Raw genomic sequence first — 23,403 nt, forward strand, 5'->3', positions numbered from 1 at the left:
GGTGCAGCATTACCAGCTTATATATGCTGAGGAGCTGGTGAGGACCTGGCCTCAAAGGTTGAGGGAAACACAAATGAGATGTCAGGAGGCAGCAAGCTGCAATACAATCCTTATGCAGAAATAAGCAAATGCACTTAGAATTTCTGGGGTCAGCAGTGAAATTCCTGTTGAGCACAACAGGGACTTCCCTTGGGCAGGGACAGCAGAATGGGGCCGGAACCATAGGACGCTAAGCAATTCCTGTCCTTGTCCTGGAGTCCTGCAGGGATCGTGGCCCTGCACGCTTGGCTTGGGAAATGACAGATTCCACCGGCCCCACTCCCAGGGATCGCAACCCCTCCTGAGCTTTTTTCAAACAAGGTCCATGCTTGTTAGGATGTCCATGAACTGTAGTAACTTTGGCTTGAGGTTTGGCTTTATCTTGAGGAAAATTTCCATTGCTCTGGGACTGACCAATATCGCTCCCTCTGGCAAGCAGTTAGTTTGTCTGTCCCCTTTCTGGTATACTTTAGACCAACACAGGAGGGTATTTTATGAAAGGATGATGTTGATTGCAGTCACTTGACTGCTCCTCTAAAGAAAACACAGTTCCTGTGCATTTCAGTAAAGAGATCTTAGTTACCTTAAATGCTTTAGGGAGCTTTGGAACAAGAATAAGGGCTAATTTGCCATATCTTCTTTACGTCCTCCCTTGGGGAAATGGTTATAAGATGATCATGGGGAACATGAATGAGAAAATCAACCTGGAACCGGGGAGGGGAGCTTAGAGAAAAATGTATGATGAAAAAGTTTGATCAGTGGACTGGAAGAGAGTGGAAATTTTCCTCCAGTGATGGATGTAGGACTCTGTCCAACAGAATGGTTGCAGACAGATGATATCTGTGCATCTTAGCAAAGGGGATGATTACCTCTTGAATGGCTGAAAATACAGCTCTTTAATACAGTTGCACTGTCTAAGACCAATGAGCCTGTTAAATATCCCAGCATTTTTTGTCTGGGAGGCAGTTTGGTACTGCAATGCCTTTAAGATCTAAGGTTTTCAATGTAAAAATAGTCAGAAGACGTACTAATTGCTGCTGCAAAGCAAATTAAAATAGTACAGTGTCAGCCTATTACAAAAAAACTAATGACATTATCCCAATAATTATTTATTGTATGTACATTTCCAAGAAATATCCATTTCTGAAGTTGGTATTTTGCCAACTTAAAAACCATTTATGTTTGTAACCACCTACATCCCAGCACTTTTCACTTTGATTCTCTTTTATCTGGATTGAACCCAGATGTGCTAAATCTGATTTCAGACTTGAAGGACCACAGTTAGTTTGTTGTTTTGTTGCTAACTGCTATATGGGACAATATGTCTTTGACTAGTTGAGATAGAGCCTGTAGGCTGTTTTAATTAATTTTCCATCTCCAGGCTTCATTTTATTACTTTTTAAAGGGTAGCTAAGTACTAATTCCCTAAAGGACAATCATTTTACAGTTGTTTTTTAAGAAGAAATTAAACATTACTGCAAGTTGTATAGTGATGACAAAACCATTAGTCATGCTGAAGGAATAATTGTATAATTAATCAAACTAATCAGCAGATTGGTTAGACAACAAAATAATAAAGCCAGTCAGGACTTGTTTAATTCCAGCATAAAAATAACAGTCAGGTAGAACAGAAGACCTAAACATTACGCTCCACAAGAAGTATTCTAGTTGCCTTTCCATTGACAAACCGAAATCCTACATATTAAGATATCTGTGCATTTATCAATAGAAAAATTATTGCTAGGCTTGTTTGTTTGTTTGTTTGTTTGTTTTAAAAAGGGTGCTTTTTAAAAGTTATTTCAAAGCAGTGGAAGCAGCAGGTGGTCTTAACCCAGCTGAGGGCATGACTGATGGTTGTGGTGTCCTGTAGATCTGGTTACTGTCAGTAACTTTTGGAGAGCTCAAAAGAGATGGCCCCAGCCCAGAACAGAGCCGTGCCCAAACAGGACACTTGTGCATCATTTTTTAAGAAGACCTGACATATCTCTTTTTAGTCATAAAATAGCAACCTGTTCATCCCTCTGTCCTTTTTCTGCACAGCTCCTGTAGAGTGAGGTGAGGAGCAAGAGATTGTACATGCCCTTTTGGGCTCCCATGAACAAGGCCACCTCCAGCAGGTGCAGAAGACTCACAAACTGTCCCAATTCAGATCCATTGCTAACGGTCCCTCTGGTTATTTTTTCCCTGCAGCCAGGAGCTTAGGGTGGATTCAAGCCTATTCTACTCCTAGCTGTGCCAACACTACGGCATCTCTGAAATTACTTGTGCCAAAGAAATCCCAGCAGTCTGTGTCGGGTGGGTTTGCGGTCCCCAGAAGAGCTCAGAGGGGCCAGCACTGGCTAGTGACTCCCATGGGATTGCAGTCCTGCCTGGCTAAGAGCTTGGCGCTTCCTAATGTTGCCTTTACTATGTTTAGCCTGTGTTGTCTTAGTGCTGGGTTTCTGCGTCAAAGCAGAAGCTTGCAAACAGTTCATGATGGGAAAAAGAAAAGCAGACACGGAGTTAAAGTGCAAGTCTGTCATCCCCCGAAAAAGAGGGCAGCACAAAAACCCCCAAACCCTAAAGAGACTCCTGACCAAAGGGAACTTGCAGGGTGAGGGCTTGCATGACTCCAGCAGAGGAGAAGCCATGCTAACGAGAGCAGAGTCTCTGGGTGGTAAAACAGAGGAAGATTCACACTGGCTGAAAGTGGTTTCCTTAAAATGATAACAGCGTTACGGTGATATGGCTTTTTTTGGCAGCTTGTGCCAATACTTGAATTTTAGAAAAAGTTGCAAGTTATTATGCTATTTTCCAGTACATTATTAAATTTTAATATAGAAAGTGTTTTCCACTGGAGTCCTCAGGACTTGTCTGCAGCTGTGTTAGGTGTGCTGCCTTTGGACAGGTTGAGTTAGCATATTCCTAAGAGATTACGTACTCACATAACCATCATCTGTCAGAACTCCCTGTCAGGCTTCTGACAGGTAATTCAAGTAACTTTTATACCATATCACTCCCAGGTAGTCCACACCTAATGAAAATTAGGTGTCTGAATAGTAGCGTGGTAGCTAGACATGACCTGTCTCTGCACCTCTTCTAGCTCATTCCTAGCTCCACATGGACATACCTGACAAGCCGAGTCTTTTCTCTGCTCATGTTTGTTCACTTAGAAAAAAATATATGTTGCCATAGCTGTAATTGCAAACTCAGTGCACCCCTATCCCTCAGGTACATAAGGAAGGTAACCTTGAGACTTATAAAAGAAGTGACACTGCTCATTAACATTTCCATTTCGTTTCTGACTTTCAGACTTTTTAGAGGAGAATGTTAGCGATCAGATTAGCATTAGCACCAAAACTGCCTGCTGCTGGATGGAAACACTGGGAGCGTTAATCAAATGTAAGCTGTACTGGCTGTGCCTTAGTTTGTTTTGAAGTACAGCTGACTTTGTTCTCCTCCCCAGTGAAGTGCCCATTTTCATATTCAACTCCAGAAGTTCGCTGTCACAAAGTATTTATAATGGAGCTTTGAGCTGCAGCACAGTGTTTACATTTTTTTAATATCTCCTCTTTTATAAATTAAAGTGAAAGAACAAACCCAACTTTTGGGATCCTCCTACTTTGCCAAGTAGCCCTTTGGGCAAAAATTTCCTGCGGTGCAGTAAGGAAAAGTTTTAAAACACTCAAAAATACAGATTAAATTTCCATGTGTTTGAACCTCCTTTAAATGAGACCGCTTCAGGTGTTTGTTTATGAGACTCAGACAAGAAGGTGGCAGAAAAATGGTTCTAGGCTCTAATTTAATTTTAAAGGACTAAAGACTTTTATTCTGCAAGTAGTTCTTGCTGCAGTGGTCATTCTTTTTAAGCCAAAGGGACTTTCCATCTAACTCAGAATCACAATGACCCTCCTATTCTCCTAAAGTGTTCCATTTATTATTGTTAAAATAAAGCCTTTAAAGCCCTTAGTAAACTTGCAGCCTAATCCTGCTGACCCTAATTCTTACTCATGTGCACAGTCCAATTAAAATTAGTTGGGCTAAATGGAACAAATTACAGTCCTTTGGGTCAGCGTGATCCAGTCGCTATTTATGCCGTCTGCTTTTATACACGTTGCTGCAGGATTCATTCAGAGTGCTTGACCTGGAGTAATTATTTTCTTGATTACTTCAGAACTTAATCGTCGCACACTGTAATAATTTTCTCTGCAGGCATTAAAATATTCCATGCCTTTTTGGTGAACATCTGCAGTTTCCTTGTTTTGTTGGCTTTTCATATCAGGACAGATTCTTTTACTTAGCTACTGAAAAATCTTGAAACCAGAGCTATGCCTAATGAGGATAATGCTGCTTCCTGTTACTTCTCTTTCCTAAAAAAAATTCTTCAGGGGATATATTAGAATGTGCACAAGAGCCAATTCTGAGAATTGCTATCACTTTTATGAGTTTTATAAGGTTTTAGGGGAACAATTAGAAAAAAATGGCACTCACTGAACTGCTTAGAACAGCCATTGAAAGTATATGAGAAAATTCACCAAATATCTAGTAATTTTTGTTTCTTTGATCGCAGCTGTGATATTCCTCAGTAAATTTCATAATCTTCCAGTACTTCACTATCCTTTGAGTCATCCTCTTCCTTTTGCCACTGCATAATTTATTGCTGCGTGATTTCAAGGAATACGTGGTTGTGCGGGTGCATTTCAAAGAACCAAAAGTCTAATTTTTGTGAAACTGTCTCCTGGGATTAAGAAATGCGGGGGAAAACCAATACAGTCAGAAATTTTTCTAAATAGAAGAGACAAAACAGAACTCTTACTCAAACAATAGAGCTTTCTAGTTCTAGCTGTATCACTGTTTTGGCTGTTAAAACACTGCAAACCCAAGTCCTTACTTAGAGCTAACCAGTAATTTTTCTTCTTATTTTCTCCTGCTAGGTTGGACTGAAAGTTTTTTTTGGCAGATCAGGCCAGTGGTTTGGAAACAACGATAATGACGGTGACAAAATGTCTATCTTCCATGATCTGGACGGCTCGGTGACAGGTTATCCGGACACTTTCGTAGGCAGAGCAGATAACTACTTGCTGCGTCATCCCGGGTGTCTCACTGTCCCGCGCTGGAACGCGGTGATGTCTACCGGGAAATTCGCACAGGTAACGGGGGGCGGCTGCAGGCAACGTCGCTGGGCATCTTGGGTGGGTGTCCTCGGATACTCTGCTGAGGGGTGATGGAGCGAAACCTACTCAACACTCCATAAGATAAGAGGTGAATAATAAATTGGGTGTAATTTTACTCCTCTCAGCGTTATCTGCCTAATGCCAAGGCTCAGTAAAGCTCCTTCTGTGCCGCTGCCTGCAACCCATGGCTGTAAGGAGCCCTGTGTCTTCCCATCGCCCACAAGAAGCTGCAAGTTGAAATTGAGTTGGGGGAAAGTTTGGAGTTTTCTAGTTCTTGCTTCCAGGCATTTGTTCACTCTATCATGGGGCTCTGGTGGATAAGTCTGGTGAATCAAGTCTCAGTAATGGAAGATGATACTCCTCTGATACACTGTGTTCAGGATGGTGAAACGGGTGGTTGAGACACAAACTCACACTTATTTCCCACCCAGAAATCACTGGCTGAGGGATGATCAGTCTTAGGTCAGGGTGGTCTTAAACCTTCACAGCAGTTTTCTTCAGCACACTCGAGTTAGAGACCTTAGCTGAGATGTCAACACCTTGGTAGAAAGGGCTGCAAATCCCAGGTAGCCTTTCAGTAGGGAAAGAAAGAAAGAGGAGAATAGTAAATGGAGGGAAATGTGACCTCAAAATCAGATTGTGGTTCATTGTATGTTGCTCAAATTTCGACAAGACCTTTGTGTGTGGATAGAGCATACTGTAAGTACGTGACTCACCACAGCTTTCACAGTCACCTGTAAGAGATAGCAGATGGCTCTCCTTGCTCCTCCACTTCTAAAGGATATTAATGTATTTACAAAAAAGGTAGCCAGGCGTGTTTTAAAACTCCTGTTACTTGGACATCTTGCCAGGTCTCCTCTCTCCTTGTGTTGAACAAGCCAAATATTAAGACTGTGTGTGGTGGGTGCAGACAGCACCACGTGGTTTGAGGTTGGAAAGGGGGTATTGGGATCCCTCACACAAGATGTGGCTTTTGGAAGGACCATTATGTTCTCCCTACCCCTGAGAACAGCCCTGCACTGTCAGATAAAGACTGCGGTGGGGTGCACTGCTAGATATGAAAGGCAGGGATGGAATATGAAGTGGTCTTAAAATAAGATCAGAGTTCATGAGATACAGCAGGTGTTATTTATTTATTTATTTATTTATTAAGAGTCTTCTGTGCACTTGGGAGCATGCTGCAAACTCTTGTCTCATTGGGAGTCCGTAGACGGTGCCCAGACATCAGGTGTGGCACAGGATGAAACTCTGCCTGAAGTCATTGAAGACCGGGCAGCATTAACATTGCCTCCAGAGGAGCAGGCTTCAGGTTTCTCGTTGTAACATCAGTTGTGTGAGCGTGGGGATTGGCAGAGTCTGATTTCCTACAGTTGCACCTCGGGATGGGTTTCAAACCTGGATTTATGGATTTTCCACATTGGGAGATTTCTGAAAGTGCTTTCTCTGTGGCTTCTCTGATGTGTAGTAATGTGTGGGCTGGCACTTTGGGTAGTCAGACACAGCACTCTGCTCCCTTTTCTCCAAGGAGAGATGCATGAAACTTTTAGGAATGCAATTATCTTTGAGACCTCTATGCCCACATAATACGTGCACAGTCAAATCCAGATTATGCATGTCTCCTTAAACTACAGAAATTTGTATGCGTTTGCTTTAGTTGCACAGCAGAGAGCAGGAGTTGCTATTTAAGTGTCTCGACACTGGACTTACGCCCCATGGTTTGCTATTGACTAGGCAGCAACAGGATTGGGCTCCTGTGAAACACTCCCATTGCATTGGGGTTTTGTGCTTGGCACTTACGTTTTGCTCTGTGTCTCTAGAGAAATGATATTCTCTGCTCTGGCAACCTAACAGTTAAATTCAGAACTGTAAACAAGTAGGCATTTATATTTTTATTTCTATTAATACCCTCCCGGTTATGGCACTCTACGTGGTGAGGCAATTTTTCCACCATAGAAAATTTCCTTGGCTAGGTTTAGGCAAGCATAAACATTTGCTTCTCTGGGATCTGTTACTTACCAGCATTTTTCAACTAATCAGCATCCAGCAGGATGAGTAAAGCTCATATTAAATGCTTCACTTTATGGTTTTTGGGTAGGGAAATATATATGTGTGCAGGGTAGAAGAAATTGGTCCCGTGCAGCAGGGTTTGGTTTCATTTGGAGGGTGTACCTGTTGGTGTATTTCAGCTTAACCCTGGTTCTCAGCACCTTGGCAAACAGATGATTTGTTTGTGTGCTAAATTCTGCGTGTCATATTTTAGATCAAAAGCCTAAAATAGTGAATCCAATTATGGAGAAAGATGGTTTGCTTTGATCTTAGCAACTCTATTACAAAATCTGTTTTTCTTTTCCTTTTCACGTAGCTCTGGTAGACAAGAACTTTTATTCTTCCCTAGCGCAAGCAGGTGAAAATGTCCTTTCAGTTCAAGGAAATAGTGACTCTTATATTACTGCTGAACTGGGCCCAAGATAGTCAGCCTAGGGATGGGCTACTTGGCGTGGAAAAATGAGATCCAAGTCCTTCAGCTAACATTGCAGCCAAATCCTTTCTGAGCAAAGTGCCTAGAGTTCAGCTAATTCCTTTCTGCTGGGTTTGTTTCATTCACTTTTCATGCTCATCTTCTCCTGGATGTAATTTGCCCAGGAAAGGAAATGCCTGGTGAAAACCTATTCCTCTGGCAGCATTTCTAGCTCCACAAAATCCTGGGGACAGACTTTCCTGAGGGTGTTTTAATCTGGCAACTCAGGTTGACATTCCCACCTTCCTACAGTTGGTTCATAGTCCTTCCTCCTCACTGTCTCCAAGAAGCATCATGCCACCTTCCCCACATGGTGTCCGAGACCTTCCTTCAGCAGGGAGCACTAAGAAATGCCTCATGCTTTGGCTCCAACGTTGCCTTTCTCTACCAAAAAAGGGTTCTGGGACCAGCTTAAAATCACGCAATTTACACAAGCAAGAACTGTCAGGTCTTTTTGTCCTCCCCTTTTGATTCTGGAGCCTGTAGGGTTGGTCTTGTCCAAACAAGACCAACCTCTTTGCGTTTTAATGACAGCTGAAACTCTCATGTTGTAATGTAAATAAAGCGAGGCTTTGAGGAAGAACACCAAGTAGAGGGAGACTCACAGGGAAATCGCAAGAGTTGGCAGCACCACATCTTCTGGCAATCTCCGTGAGTCACTCAGACTCCGTCAGCAGGGCGCTGAGGTCTTCAGTGTCCCGTCAATCTGACTTTCAGCTGTTGCAAGGGCCAGTAATAAAAGAAAAATGTAGGGAGGGGCTCATCTCACAAGTTCCCTCCATGTAGGTGGGTGAGATTTCCAAAGGCACTGAACTGGAGACTCCTCAACACCTGTATTACTTGTTAAAATGTAGATGAGATTCCTAAACCATTTCTAATTTTTATATAAGTTGTAAGACAAGTGCCTTGGCTCCCACGGGGCAGCTGAAGCTGTGGACTTACTGCTTCCTCGCAGGCTTCACAGCAGCTCATCAGGAGAGGCTGTGAAACTTCTCTTCTTTATTAAAATAAGCAGAGTTTTTGGCAGTATGTGCTATTTTCTTTTTTTCTTTTATAAGCTTAAAAAGGTGTTAGACAGTCATGAGAGACTGCTACCTAGCTAAATTAGTGTCAGTTTTGAATTACTGAAAAATTGATGCCTTGCTATTATAGAATACTTTAGGCAATGCTGTTGATTTTTCACCAGTTCACTTAATCACTACTCTACTGCAGGCTACTGAAATAGAAATTCTTCCACTTCTGTTAACTCTGTCCTTGCAGTGAACATTTGCAAACTGATCCTCCATCTCCAAGTTATATACCTTCAACTGGGATCCGCTTGTGTATTCAGTGCCTATGTAGCTGTTTTTGGTACTGATGCTTCTAAAAGTAAAGCAAGCAAGAGATGCAGTAGGTAGTGAACGGCACTTTTCTAAGCACAGGCGAAACCGTACAGTCCCAGGGTATCTGCGATGCTTGAGGATTGTCAGCACCTCACAGACTGGGAAGAAGGAAAAGCCTGCAAGATATTTTTCAGCTAATGGTCTCCGTATTTGGACAAAGAGGTCCAATTTTGATCTCTGATGTGCACCAATGGAAAATCAAAGTAGTTTTGCTGATGTCGATGAAGCTGCTCTCAATTTTAGGGCCAAAATTGGTCCTAGCATATCTTATAGAAAGAAAGATACATTTTTTCCTTCTGAAAGAATTTTAAGGTCTTCACTTGGAAACTTTATAGAGAAAATGTTTTGCTCTGGGAAATTAATCTTTTTTGAACAGTCAAACAACCAGAATAGGAGAAGGTGTGTTTTGAACTTCTCATTTTGCCCCAGCATGACAGCTGACAGCACAGTAGGACAAAAGCAATGTTAAAGAAACTAGAAAGCAAGGAAACCTTTTCTCAGAAACCAAGATTTTCTGTTCCAATACTTTCAATGTTGCTTATCTTCATCCTGGTTATCCAGCTGAATAGCAGATCCCCCATGAATTGTAAAAGAACTTATCTTCTCAGTTTCACAATCTACTTGGGAAAACTGCCATGTAAGCACAGGGAGATCTGACACATCTTTTTAGCATGAAGTGTTAAGCAGCTAAAATGACAACTATGTTCATTAAACCATCCAGGCAAGTAGAAGGCTCACATTTTATAACATTTTAACTAGCTCTTCTTCTCCTACTACATTAAGCTGCCACCACTTCTCATATTTTAAAGTATCTTTATGACCCACTCTCTTCTCTTAAATATTTCGATAGATCTAACCAAAAATTATGGAGGTGGTGCTAAGGAAGATGGATTTTTCATTCTAGAAAAATATTCTCTTGTTACTCTCCTTTTCACTCCTATTCACAAGTGTTTTGCCTCTCCAAAGGTAAACAGAAGGAAGAAAAGTGATAAAGTTTTCCCAGTTCCGTTCAAGTGAGTAAAGGTGTCACAGAGTAAAGGCTGAGGAAGAAAGAGACCGCGCTGTGACATCCCAAGAGCACTATGCCGGGACAGTGGCTGATGTTTCACCTACCTGGGGCCGGTGGAGCTCAAAGGGTTCTTTTTACTTCATTCATCTCATTGGGAATTAAAAGCAGCCTTTTGGTGGATGACTCTTCTGGGATTTTTCTAAAGTAGTCTGTTGGTCTTGATTGCAGTCCTGAAGGAGTAACAAAAAACAAGTACTAGGACTGACATGAATCGGCGTCACAGAAGGGTGGTCAGGGATTTCATGGACAGGGATTTGATTCCCCTCTTGTCCCTTGCTCCCTCAAATGAGGGGGAGGCAGAAAGGGATGAATGGGGAAAATGTGGGGTGCTGCTTTCTGTGTAGCTTGGTGTGTTCAAGAAGGACCAAGCCACCGGGACTGTTGTTCCACAGCTGAGCCCAGTTGCTGCAGGAAACATCTCAGCTAGTCCCTGCTCCCAGTCAGAGTCCTGTTGACCTAGTGATGCTCCATCTGGGCAAAAGAGTCTCTTTGTGTAGCATCTAGATTGCTTGATCAGGGCATTTACCTACTGTGACCTCCTTTAGTGATAAACATTTTGCAAGGTCCACCAGATATACTACTGTATTTCTGTAGGACTGAAAATCGCATCCTTGGTGGCTTGCAGTTCTGGAAGGCATTCACTGAGTGGCCACTGTTGGTCACTGCAGGAGACAAAGTCAGTTTACAAATATTTCTATCAACACAGAAGTGGCATTTTTCCTTGTTCTAGTAATTACTGTTTCATTCTCAAAACAGCTGTCACCATTATCCTTAATGTCAGACCTGTGACGTGGTCCTTAGGCACTTGGGGCAAAATGTTACCAGCAAATCTCTGACATGCTTTCCTCATCATCTTATTGAAGCATACTGCAAACTCTTCCTGCCTGTTCTTGAACTCATTAACAGTCGTTGTTGTGAGCAGCTTAGGCCGTGCATAGGGCTCTCTCTCTTTTTTTCTTTTTACACAAATAGCTTAAAGTATATAGGAATCTTTTGTTCTTGGTAGTCTGTAGTTTAGGAACTTGTGGGGGCTCATCATTGAATGCATTTCCTTCCTTTCTTGGCTTATTTTATCATTGGTGCATTTAATTTTGTAGTAAGTGCACAGCAGCTGCCACCTTAATATTCTCTGCTTGCTGGAGACACATATCGGAAGGAAATAATGTCAAAGTTTGCAGTGATAGGACAGAAACTCTTGCCTCTTATCCAGAAAGACAAAAGCAGGCTATTATTTTGCAGTATCAGAGTTCATTCCAACTGTTCTTTATCAGAAAATGCTGTTTTGATTGAGAACAATTAATACATTGATGGGATTTCAGGTCCAAAGGGACCTTACTGATCACCTGCTCTGACCTCAGCTGAGGTCATAGTCAGGCCATAGAGTTTTAGCCCCCAAAATTTCAGCCTAGTCTGCTGCTTGAGAGCAAAGATGTGGATTCCATTAGATAACTGGACCTAATCCAAAGCCTGTTGAAATAACTTAAGAGTTTGCTGTATTTTCAATGGAATAAGCCTGTTTTTAAAGTGCAGCTATTTGAATTAATAAAAAAGTTACTTTGTGATATTTCCTTAGTTACACTTCTCCCTTAAGATTTTGAATAGCGGACATTTTTATGGCGCTGTACAATTCATATCATAGAACCATAGAGTCTCACTTCATGGTGTCCCCACGAGTGGCTGCAGATGCTATTTCTGTTTTACCTTTTTACTTGAACTGGAAATGTTTCAGTGACTTTCCAAACGTTCTGAGCTCTTCATTGGCAAAAACCATTTACAGGCAAGGATGATCAAACGCACATGTTATGGCTGAGCCTGGCTGGTTTAATGGATATGTTTGTCATTTTCCTTTCACCCTCAGCTTTATATTCAGGCCAGACGCCCTGAGAATCTGACCTTATCCATTGCCAGAGCAGCATACCATTCCCATCCCTTGCGGTTGCAAGGCGTGAACAGAGGAGCACCATACCAGCAGTACCAGCCTGTCGTCATGCTCGAGCAGGATTATATCATCCAGTGGGACGGCAGAGCACCTGAGGATATTATCCTGTACCCGATCAACTTCAACAGGTACTGCCCTATGTTGTTAGAAAATGTTCTGTTTTCAAAAGGTCTGGAGCTTTAACAATTTCCCAGGTTATTCACAAGTGACCTTTCAAATGTCTCAGCAATTTCTGAGAGCGTGGAAGCAAGGTGTTAATGGCTGGCACTTACTGATGCAAAGAGATGCCTCTGCTTTCACTTTATTCCAGCTTTTTTGCTGTGCAGAGACGTTTCTCTTTCCAGAAAGTTTTGAAACAGAATCCAAGTAAGTCCTGGCCTGCTGTCCCTGAAATCCCTCCAGAAAAGCTCTGGCTCTTGTTCGTTTGTTTGTACTAGTTGCTGCACACATAATTTATCTCCCATATATATAAAGTGCAGAAATACATCAGAATGCGCACAGAGCTTCACATCTTCTGTAATCCAAACAGCGCTGCAGTCACTGTTTCTTTTTACATAAAGTTGTAAAACGTTAGGACTCAGTTGCAGCGAAATTGTAGGCTGTGCTGTATTTATTTCCCATGTTTTCTTCTGGTGTTATATAACAGCAGGGTGTATCCATTTTAGATAATACCTTTTTCCCTTGCAATCTGTTTCATTTTGGTAATTTCATTTATGGTTTTTAGTACTGTTGTTCTTACTTTAGTGAAATTACTTGCGTTTTGCACTGGTACAACTGTTAGGAGAGAGTCCTGCAATCCAGCCAGCTCAGCTGTGACAGGCATTGCCATGGTTTGCACAGAGGAGATGCTGCAAGAGATGAGCACCACTAAAAAACCTGTCCATCACCTTGGGTTCTGCAGTTTATGTGACTCCTCAGTATTGATGAAAACACAATACAATAAAAGGACAGAGGTATGCAAATGAAATCTTCCATGATTACACACAGCCCGGCCACACACAGGCTCAGATTTGCAAAGCAGGTTTTAGATAGCTGACATGAAAGAAGTCAGAGGCACGGAGGACGTGAAGCAGCACGAACCGCTGGTAAAACTGGCGGGTTCCCCAGTCCATCCAGTATTATCCACCAAACCCCACAGCCATCTTCTGCCCCTCCAGCAGGGTGTCACTGCTGTGGTTTCAGCTTAGGATAGTTTTGGCAAAAGCTTGAGCTCTATTTGGTTTCTCTGAACTTTGGAGCTGAAGAAATTTGGGGAAAAATACTGCGCCTAGTTGCCATTATGAAGCCCCGTGGGAATGTAGCTGAGAAGGTCACTGTTTCATCTTTATACATGCCCATTATAGCGAGTGACATATACCTGGTCTTCTTGATTTAAAGATGTAGTAGCTGTAGGGCCATGACCGAGTTGCTGGAGGATCAGTGTTGGGACACTCGTGTCACAGAAGAATTATTAGAATTAAATCACTGTTGGCTGTATTAATATATCTTTGTGCACTTTAAGGAAGAGGAAAACCCATTAGTTATTCAAGCTGAGCTTTGCAATTATTATCTGTCTTAAAATGATTAGCTATTTCCTTGCAATTGCAGAGCTAAGTCTTCTGCCGGGTAACTGGTGGTTACTCTGTCACTGTGCCAATTAATACTTGCCAAAGCTTTGGCCCACGGTCTTCAAGCACAGATTCAAATTTGAAGGCAGCACTGGGTCTTTGGTAAAACTCAGCTTGAAGTTCAGTTCTTCTTCAAGCAGCAACTTAACTACATTTTACTATTGAAAACCACAATGTGGTTGTGGTTCTCTTTGTCTTGTGTGAACCCAGTTATGTGAACACGGCAAAGGTTTGTAGATCTTTCTGATCCAGAAACAGTTGGCAAGGTATGTGTTTTGAAGAACTATAAACAAGAAATGTACTGTAACGAAGGAAAACCACAATTTCACTTTACTTCATTTAGAGCATCTTGCTAAGAAATAATTGGGAATGAAATGTGGCTGCTCTGTGTACACCTCAAGCATGCTGGATGCTAACTGATAGGACGAGAGGAAATGGCCTCAAGTTGCGCCAAGGGAGGTTTAGATTGGACATTAGGAGAAATTTCTTTACTGAAAGAGTGGTCAGGCCTTGGAACAGGCTGCCCAGGGAAGTGGTGGAGTCCCCATCCCTGGAGGTATTTAAAAGACGTGTAGATGAGGCGCTTAGGGACATGGTGTAGTGGGCATGGTGTGTTGGGTTGACGGTTGGACTCGATGATCTTAGAGGTCTTTTCCAACCTTAGTGATTCTATGATTCTATGATTCTGTAATGCGAGACTTAAGGCTGATGCAATGGCAATAGTGAAATGCCCAGACTGCATGCAAAAACATGGAGAAATGAGATTCCTGTGGAAGGGTAAAGGAATTGAGGTGAAAAAGAGGAGTTTGAAGGAAAACAAATGCCTGCCTAAGCAGTTCCATGTATGACCTTTATTAAAGGTTGTATTCCAATCATTTCTGGAATGGAAGAAATCTCAGATTGTGGAGGCCAGAGTAATCAGAGTTAAAAAATCAGGGAAGACTTTTACCTGTCTCAAGTGGCTTTATGTTTTGTTTGTTCTTTTTTAGTCCAAAATACTGAATAGTCTGCCAAAAAATGAGCTCTTAACATAGTAACATCTGTGCAGAATATGTGATGCAAACCAAAAAACATTTGATGAACTTTAATAGCAATATTCTAGGATTAATAATTTCAGACATAACCTGAGTGAACAATTAAACTATTTTTAGTCTTGTCATTGCAAAATGATGGATAGATGTATCCGGGATGCTGCCTTTGCTGCTAGACAGCCCTCATGCTTCCGGAGCGATTTGCTCTGTGCTGGCTAAAGGAAGGTCAGAGGGGAAATAAGGAATTTGACAGGGAGATGTGTACCAGGATTTGGATTTCTGTGGAGGTCAGGCATAGCACTGATGTTGAATACTTGCATGATTAACGCTTTCCTTGCCTCTGAAGCACTGTAGAAAGACCCAATAGAAGTCACGCCAGTTCAGACGTCTATTAAAAGACTGGAACGCCTGGATTCCTGGGGTGGGCAGGAGCTGGTCGGGATGAATTCAGATGACTCAGCTGAAACTGGCAGCGCTGCTTTCTGCGAGCTGCGAGTCTTGTCCAGTGAGTTCAGAGGTACCGCTCGGGTGGATGTTCTGAGCGGAGGAGGACACCGGTTAGAGCACAGTCACTGGGCAGATCTTCTTCTTTCTACCGTGGGCACCTGAAGGGTTGCTGCAGTACTTGTATCTTCCTCGCACTGATTCAAACTCTGTTTAGAGTAAGTCTTCGATGTCTTCACTTCCATCAAAATATGCAGCTAAACCAAACAAAGTTGCTGTGTCTCCACGTGCTGCCATCTGCGCCCATGTGGTGCAACTTCCCTTCCAAGGAGAGATGTACTTGTTTGCATTCGTCAGGGTAGCTGTGTCACCAGCTGACTGATGGGCAAATGTAAAGCCATGGCGGAGACCCGCAGGCTGTGTTTTCAGGCTGCTGGGGAACATAGCTGTCTCGGCAGAAATGCCTTTTTAAGCTATCGGTAGGGTTGTCTGTCTAACGGCTGGGAGTTTCCCTGAGAGGATGAGAAGGCAGCTGGGTATTGATGCGTCTGGAAAGAGGTAATGCAGGACAAGTAACTTCTGAATGTTTTGGCAAGTGAACAGAAGGAGAGCTCCGGCTGGAATTTTAATGACCGGGAATGAGGTGTGCTCCAGAACCAGTCCAGATCTGCTGAGGATTGCTCTCATCGGGCGTAAAGTGTGTGCGACACCTTCATGAACAGAGGCCTTAGACCCCTTCTTCATGGGCTCCATCTCTTCGTTGGAGCGGTTTTCGCCCCCTCAGAGCCGTTTGTATGTTTTCTCAGGGTTTTTTTTCTGCTTCACAGAAGTATGTGCATTATCTCTAAGACTGAGTTAAGGGCTTTCCTCAAAATTACTATCCTGAAGCCCAAAGGCCCGCAGAGAGCATCAAGCTTGTTACGAGAGGGGGGAGAGGCTGGTAAGCCGGGAGGAGAGGATGGAAAACATTATTTGGTTGCAAGTAAGTGCCTCCTTTCAGGTGCTGGAAAACAGTACAAAGATTGGCACTTCATAGAGTAAGCAAAGTCAGAAATGAAGTCCTTCAATTTAATGACCTAGGCTTTATGCCTGTGCAAATTTTCTAATCGCAGAAGAAGCTAAGGCAAATACTATTATCAAAGGCACAGTGCTGTTCAGTAAATCAGCCAGGCTTCTTTGTGCTATCAGCAGATCTAAAGATAAGAATTAAATCTCCTCAAAGCACATATCTGAAGTATAGTGTAATGAGTTGTGTTGTTGAAGCAGCCTGAAAAGCAGTGGCAATTAGATTAAACATTCCTTGTTTTTAATGAGCACAGGCAAATATCTCTATACTTGGTCTGTTAAGGCTCAGAGGGAAGGGTTTTCCCTTATTAGGGCTCTCTGCTGTGGTTCGACAGAGAGAATTCAGGGAAATGTGAGCAGCTAATAGGATAAAGGGTATTTTTTGTAGGTAGATGGCCACAGTCCTGCGAGCAGGGGCTTTCATTTGTACTGCACCTCTCCCGAGAGATGCTCCAAGGACGTGCAGGGCAGCCTTCCCCAGGCTCTCTTCATCGGCACCCTCATAGCTTCACCTGGAGGGTACAGCGAGGCTCATAATACTGATGTTCGTTGGTGCCTTGTTGCAGGAGTTGGATCCTTATGAGAGTCTTTAAAAAAAAAAATTGGCAGGGGAGGGCCAAATTTCTTGTCAACAGCAAGCAAAAGCGCAGATGTCCGCGTGTGTGCCTGGGCACGTGCTCAGCCTTTCCCCTGTTTGTGCAGGGATGGGCACAGGTGCACTGCTCACTCCTGTATTTGCTAGGCTGGACTCCTGCGCTAGGGCTTGTTATCATATTCACCGGTGAATAATCTAAATTATCTGAAAATTCAAGAGCCTGGAATGAGTTTGTGTCTAAATTCTTCGTTAAAAATAGTGGAGCCTTTGGACGCTGGGTGTTATGAAGCCTCCAGGATGCTGCAACCCATCCAAAGGTGGAGATTTCAGTGCAAGCAAACTGATGCAGCCCATGTCTGCTCTGAGACTCTGGGGGACTTGTTATATTTGTATTTGTCAGGGTTGTGTAGGTTGGTGTTTTTCCTACGGCTTCTTATTCAACGCCAGTCTGATTCATACTTTCAGCTACTTGTCATTTTTGCGATTAAATTCCTTAGCGGTGATAAGGTCTGGAGGAAAACAAAGATAATGAGACAAGGCTAGAATGCGCTTGCTGCAGACTTGCCCAGTTTATGGATATTTCCTAAACTGTTTCTTTTTCAAATTAGTTCTAAATGAGCTTTTACTTCCTTTTGCTTCCCAGATTGATAAATGCACAGGAAGGCAAAATTAGTATTTCAAAGTGGAGCTAACAGTTTAAGGCTGTGACTGCTTTCTTGTTCTTGTACGTACATGAGTTCTGACCTCGATCCCCCAGATCTGGATGTAATACAAGTAACACCACCACTATTTCCAATAATAATAAGTAAAGTGCTACTTGGGTTTCATAGCCTGCCCCTCCTGATAACATCTGTAATTCGAAGTTAATCATCCACACAACACAGAAGTCAGCAGATATATTTGAATTCCCTTCTGTCTATTTAAATCCCTTAAATTACCCACGGGTCAACCAGTGGATGAAAGCCACAAGATATTTTTTTTTAATTGGAGAGAAGCTAAAACATTTGCCAAAACACCAGGTTGCAGATTGCACTGTTTTAGTACCGCTGGGCCAAAGCGGGTGCTGACATCGCCAGGTTCGACTGATCCTAAAGCCCCGTCTTTGCCTCCCCGCCTGCAGCCCTTGCTGCTCTCTGCCCTCCGCGGCTTGCGCTTGCAACTGGCCGGTGGCAGCGGCCGGGATTAACAAGGTGACTCTGAGGAGAGACGTCCTTCCTGAGCTGGTCATTTTACAGCATGAATTAGAGCATTCTGAGATCAGACAGTCCCCAGATGGCTGTGGCAAACCAGGCTGCTTGTCACTTTGAAGCCTGGCACGTGAAACCTGAAGGTTTTTCCTTGCTTTCACCCTTCTCCTAGCCCATGGAGTGGGGCTTGGGGCTCCTCAGGGCCACCAGCCTCTCCTGACCTGATGTGCATCCGAGGCACAGCAGGAAAATACAAAACACACAATAGTCAGCGATAGAGTTCTTGGGAACGCATTAAAAAAGATACAAATTGAATTGGGATGTGGTTCTTCCATGAAAGCATGTAGGGTGGGAAAAAAGATGAGAAGATGATGTACTGTATTTAAATGCAGGAAGTTCTTTTTTTTTGCTTGAATACAATTGTCTGTGAGCCAAATGCTGTCTGAGTCAGACCCAGGTTTCATGAGTATCAGCAGAAGTGTACCTCAGGGCAGGATCCCTTCTATAATTTGTTGAGCTTCGCAAAAGCAAAAATCATTCTTGTTGCCTAAGGAGGCACATGGGTAAAACCAAAAATTTTAATTTATATCAAGAGATGGCCTATGCTTTTGAATTTTTAATGGCATTTCCTAAATGGCAACATTTAGGAAAGGCATTTAAATCCCAACACACACAACTCTAGTTAGCTAAACACATACCTAACTTGTTACTATCCCTGCAGCAAGCGGTCTTCCAGAAAAGTCTATCCTTAATAACAAGGTCTTGAAAAAAATTGCTGGATGTTTGCCCAGTAGCTGTGTTTGTCATCGTGGGGGGTTTGGATTTGTTTAATGGACTTGAGTTGAAGGCAGAAAATTAAAAAGAAATCTAGAAAAAAGAGAAGGAGCGAATGACAGCTGCAGGGAGCCGGTGGGAAACGTGGATTCAAGGGAAAGAGCTTGAACTGAAAGAAAATGGTGAGGACCTGGACAGGTTCCTTGCAGCCCTTTCTCCACTGTTCTCAGCACCTGTGAGATGTGTGGGTATTTCTCGCTCCATTTTGCCCACCAGTGATGCTGATTGGAGAGGAGGTGGCTTGTCCTGAAAGCAGCTTTTATGCCAGAGGAGATTCAGCCTGGTGCTGAGCAGGTTGTTGTGAGGTTGGGAGACACTTTTGGAGAGAAAAACCAGCCTGTATCCTGACTGGGAGCAAGGAGCATTGACCTCCTGTGATTTGTTCTTGGGATGGATTGGAGGCTGAATGGTGGCTTTGCTTTTTTTGGCTTTTGAAGTTCAAAATTCAGCCTGTGAGAGACAAACTTACCAAAGCAGCACGTGGGGATTTCTGCTTAGTTCCCGTATTATGAACAGAAAAGTTTCAAATGCCCAGTTGTCTCACTCCCTTTGAAAGTTCAGCTCACGTAGATGTTGACCAAAATGTCAGAGGGGTTGTTTTTAAATAGGAGTAATAACAGTTGGGGGAGACTGACTCACTGGATGAAAGTCTCTTGTTTTTTCAAGCCCAAGGAAAAAAAAAGTAATTTTTAGTTATGTTCTACAGCATTCCCTCATTAGCTTACCCCAGATTTTCATCAGTGAGATCAAGATTTGGACTGTGCACTTCCATGGTCATCAGCTACGTGACACACCATGTCAATAAACATGGTGGAGATGTTTTCTAGAGTAATATTCACCAGTTTAGAAGCTCCCTTAGCTAAAATACAGCCAGGATTGATGTCCAGCATTACCAGCAACCCCAGCACTAGATACCCATTTGCCCAGGACTGATACTCCATCTGATGTAGTCAAGGGGCACGTTCACAATATTGAACAAGTGTTATTTGTCCTCTCCCAGGCGGTGAGAGTCCTAGACATGCACTCTTTCTATGTTTACTCCAGCCAAATCTCACCTCCAAGTTACATGACTCGCTTCACATCCCACCACTCACAAAAGTCTCCCCTCCTTTGCCTGCTTGATCACGTTTCTGAGTGGCTTTGCCTTTGGGAGTTTGGGGTTGAGCTGGGGAGGTTGTTCTGAGGGTTGTAAATGAGGTATGTGTGTGTGTACGTGCAGATCTGTATCTACCACATGTCCAAGAACAGGAAACCTCTTGCCTGCTTTTTTTGCCTTTCCCTCGTCCTTCTTTGCTTTTGCTTATCCCAGGAAGCCTGCTCATTGCCAAAACATAAGAATACTTTTTTAACACTTTGCCTGATGTTTTTGCTTCACCTGAAAGAGCCAGAACTGCAAATGCCAATATCCTGGTGAAAAAAGAAAGGCTCCTTGGGTTTGTTTCACCCAGCCATTTCCAAAAGGAAATAAACAGGCTAAATACATTCATAAAAATGCATGAAACACACTGTGGGGATTGTTGAATGACAGTAACAGAGGGGCAGAAGTATCAGGTTTTATACAGGCTGGTGTCGGCGGACTCTCAAAAATTTTCCAAGTGGTGTCTGAAACTGTTAGAACCCACTAAACACTGACTTTTTGCTAGTGCATATTTAGCTTTTCTCCTTCAAATGCCAATTTTTTTTTGTAAAAACACCTAGGAAAATGTTGGCCTGATTAAGAACAAGAACGAAAAAAAGAAAGAATAATGTTTCTTACTTCTCAAATGAACTGAACTTTATCACTAGAAAAGATTGTGAACACAGTTACTTAGTTTTGGGGCGAAAATATCTTAAATAGCTCAAGTTAGTTTCCTGCACATGTTAATATGGCTTTCACTTAAACTGACAGCTAATTCCAAAGTCAGACTTTCCACCTGAGAATATTTTTATTTGTTTCTCTTGCAAGAAACTCCTAAGAATGAAGGTTTAAAAAAAAAAAAGTCCTGTGTATTGCTACATTGGACAGCATTTTGTGTATCGATAGTCTGACTTCTACCCCTTTGGTTTTTAAATGATTTTTTTCCCTTTGTTTGTGCTGGTCTGTAAGCATGAGAGCATCTAAAGTTACAGATGTTCCCACAGCATTCAGGCAGGGGTCTGAAATGACTCTGAATTCGTAATTTGGGATCTACTATGAATTCAGTGTTTTCTCTTCTTGCTAGTGCTGCGTGTGTCCCCAAGCCTCTGGGGCATCTGCAAAGACCCCAGCTGACGTGCCGGTACTGAGAGCGGCAGAACAAGGACTTATTTTTCTTATTCTGTCTGCAAATATTCACCCCAGAGTAGCAGCTGGTAAGTAAGACAGAATGGAGAGGTTTAAGCAGAGAAATAAAGCAGAAGCCACAGTTTATTGACCACCCTGAAAAAGATGAAGGCTTCCTGCACTTGAGACCCAGCCAGGAGGTCCTTGGTGGCCAGTGCAGTGGCTGAGGATGGCACACGCACATCTGTTTTACTTTGAAGGCAATGCCCAAGACGTCCCATGCCTGATCACTGCTTGTTGCCCGAGGTTGCATTTCTCCCTCAGTTTTGGCAATGGAGACTGGGCATCTAACCCCCATCCGCTGGCCAGCTGCAAGGCAGAGTCCTGTGGACCGTCCCGCAGCAGCGCTGCTGCTTCTTGCTTTGCTTTTCCTGGAGATGGTGGAGCCCAGTTCAGCCACACAGCCAGGTATTTGGGAGGGTTTACGGCGGATTTTGTACAAGCTGAAGAAACAGAACTGAAGTAAAGAAGTAAATAGGAAGCTGTTAAAATACCACTAAATTAAGGAGAAAATAACCACCTTATTCTTTCCTATATTTACATAAAGGATAACTTCTAATGCCTTCCCTTCCCACATCTCCTCCCAAGCCCTTTGTTGTGGGAATGCACTTATTTCCATCTCTTCCTCCACAAACTCCAAAGTAGGTGCTTTTCATTTGATCTCTTCAATCTCAGTATAATTTATTTCAGCGTTTCACTCAACCTGCTCACGTGCACACTAGGCTCTAGCACTCATATTCCCAAATGCCCCGGTGGCTCAAGAGGGTCGCAGCTGTGGGTTTTTTCATGCTTTTTTTTTCTTTCACCCTCCAATTGCCTTTTCTAGTGCCTTTCTTGTTCCCCAGGGAGGTGGCAGTCAGTGTAGCATGGCACCAAAGCCGGTTCCCAGCATCTGAGGGAGATGACAAGCCCTTTTTTTGATGGTGTCTTCAGGGGATGAAATGTGCTAACGCAATGCAAATCACCCTTATGAAACGGCCAAATGTCTTGGGACTCCATCCTAAAAATATTCCACAAACATGGCTCTGGTGCATTTCTTTCATTTCCTCTAGTCGGAGGCCAAATCATCTGAAAATATATCCGTTTTCTAGCTGTCCTGTGTTATGACACAGCTGGAGTTGGTTAAAATCTAGAGGGCAGTATCTGGCTTAAGCTGATGGGTCTTTGTGTGGCTTTGATTTATTATCCTAGAACAGCCTGTCCCCTCTTCCATCCTGTAGATAGTTTTGCTTTGTTTTAATGAGAAAACCAGAAAAAGACTGAAATAGCTTTGCTTTTGTGCTCTCCATGTGTAATGCAAAGTAGAGGTCTAGGCATGCAGATTCCCAGATTTCTCCAAATCGAAGTGGTTTCCCCCCATTTATCGCTCTGCAGGCAGGGATGGGTGGCGCATCATTTCAGGGGAGCTTTGGAGAAACTTTGTCTTCCTCAGGGCCCAGAAAGACAGCCGATGAAGGTGGTATTTGTCTTTCTCTAAGTCAAATTTATATTCTCACATTGTAACCAGGAAGCCAGGTAATTAAAATAATACCTTTAAAGCCTGGATGGTTTTGGTAATATAAAGAAAGCTAACCATGGTACTGGTTCAGGCACTTTGGTGTGGTACACTGAGCCACTTCAGAGGGTGGAAAGAAAAAAAATAATTAAGCTAATTATCTTGGTATTCAGTTTTTCTTTTCAAGTGTAAACTTCTTGTGGCTTTCTGCTTTGTACCGTACAAGTGCATCCCGCAGACAGGAAAGGGTGTCGGGTTTTGTGGAAGATCCTTCCCATCAGTATCCGAAGCGCACCGTAGCTGCATCTTTTGGCTCCGAGTCGTGTAACAAAGGTTTCTAGTTTGGAGCCAGTTTTTTCCTCCATGAGGGTGGTGATGCAAATCGCAGGATAAAGAAAAGCTATGGGGGCAATTTTTTGTAAATTTGTGCATGCTGAAATCGTGATACACAAGAGTTGAGAGATGATTTCACTTTACCCTTAGTTATTCTAAACTGACGTTGAAGAAAGAGCAGGGGAGAGGGAGATTTTAATGGAAACCGTAATAATAAACTTTGCTGTAAAGTGGAGGAAGCAGGTCCCTTTAGACCGTGGCTCTGGTTCAAGTCAGAGATTACTTTCTAATTCCTGAATCTGTGCCCCCGGTGAAACGTCTGCTGGATGCCGGTTCCCTCTCCCGCAGCAGCTCCGGATGAACTAAAACAAGCCCCGGCTGCCTCAGGAGACGCGAGTGGGTATGTGACT

At 43.0% G+C, this 23,403-nt stretch overlaps 2 protein-coding genes across 2 annotated transcripts in view; both read left to right on the top strand.

Moving 5' to 3' along the window:
* LOC142086660 (cell surface hyaluronidase CEMIP2-like) overlaps positions 1 to 23,403 on the top strand; it is a 56,760-nt gene that overhangs the window by 23,586 nt on the left and 9,771 nt on the right. The window contains exons 18-19 of the mRNA XM_075159934.1: positions 4,953 to 5,168; positions 12,020 to 12,228. Of these exons, the coding sequence (XP_075016035.1) occupies positions 4,953 to 5,168; positions 12,020 to 12,228 (425 nt within the window). The remainder of the gene's footprint in view (positions 1 to 4,952; positions 5,169 to 12,019; positions 12,229 to 23,403) is intronic.
* CEMIP (cell migration inducing hyaluronidase 1) overlaps positions 1 to 23,403 on the top strand; it is a 113,834-nt gene that overhangs the window by 16,829 nt on the left and 73,602 nt on the right. The window lies entirely within an intron of this gene.

The sequence above is a fragment of the Calonectris borealis genome, chromosome 11 (assembly GCF_964195595.1).
Source record: "Calonectris borealis chromosome 11, bCalBor7.hap1.2, whole genome shotgun sequence".
Lineage (NCBI taxonomy): Eukaryota > Metazoa > Chordata > Aves > Procellariiformes > Procellariidae > Calonectris > Calonectris borealis.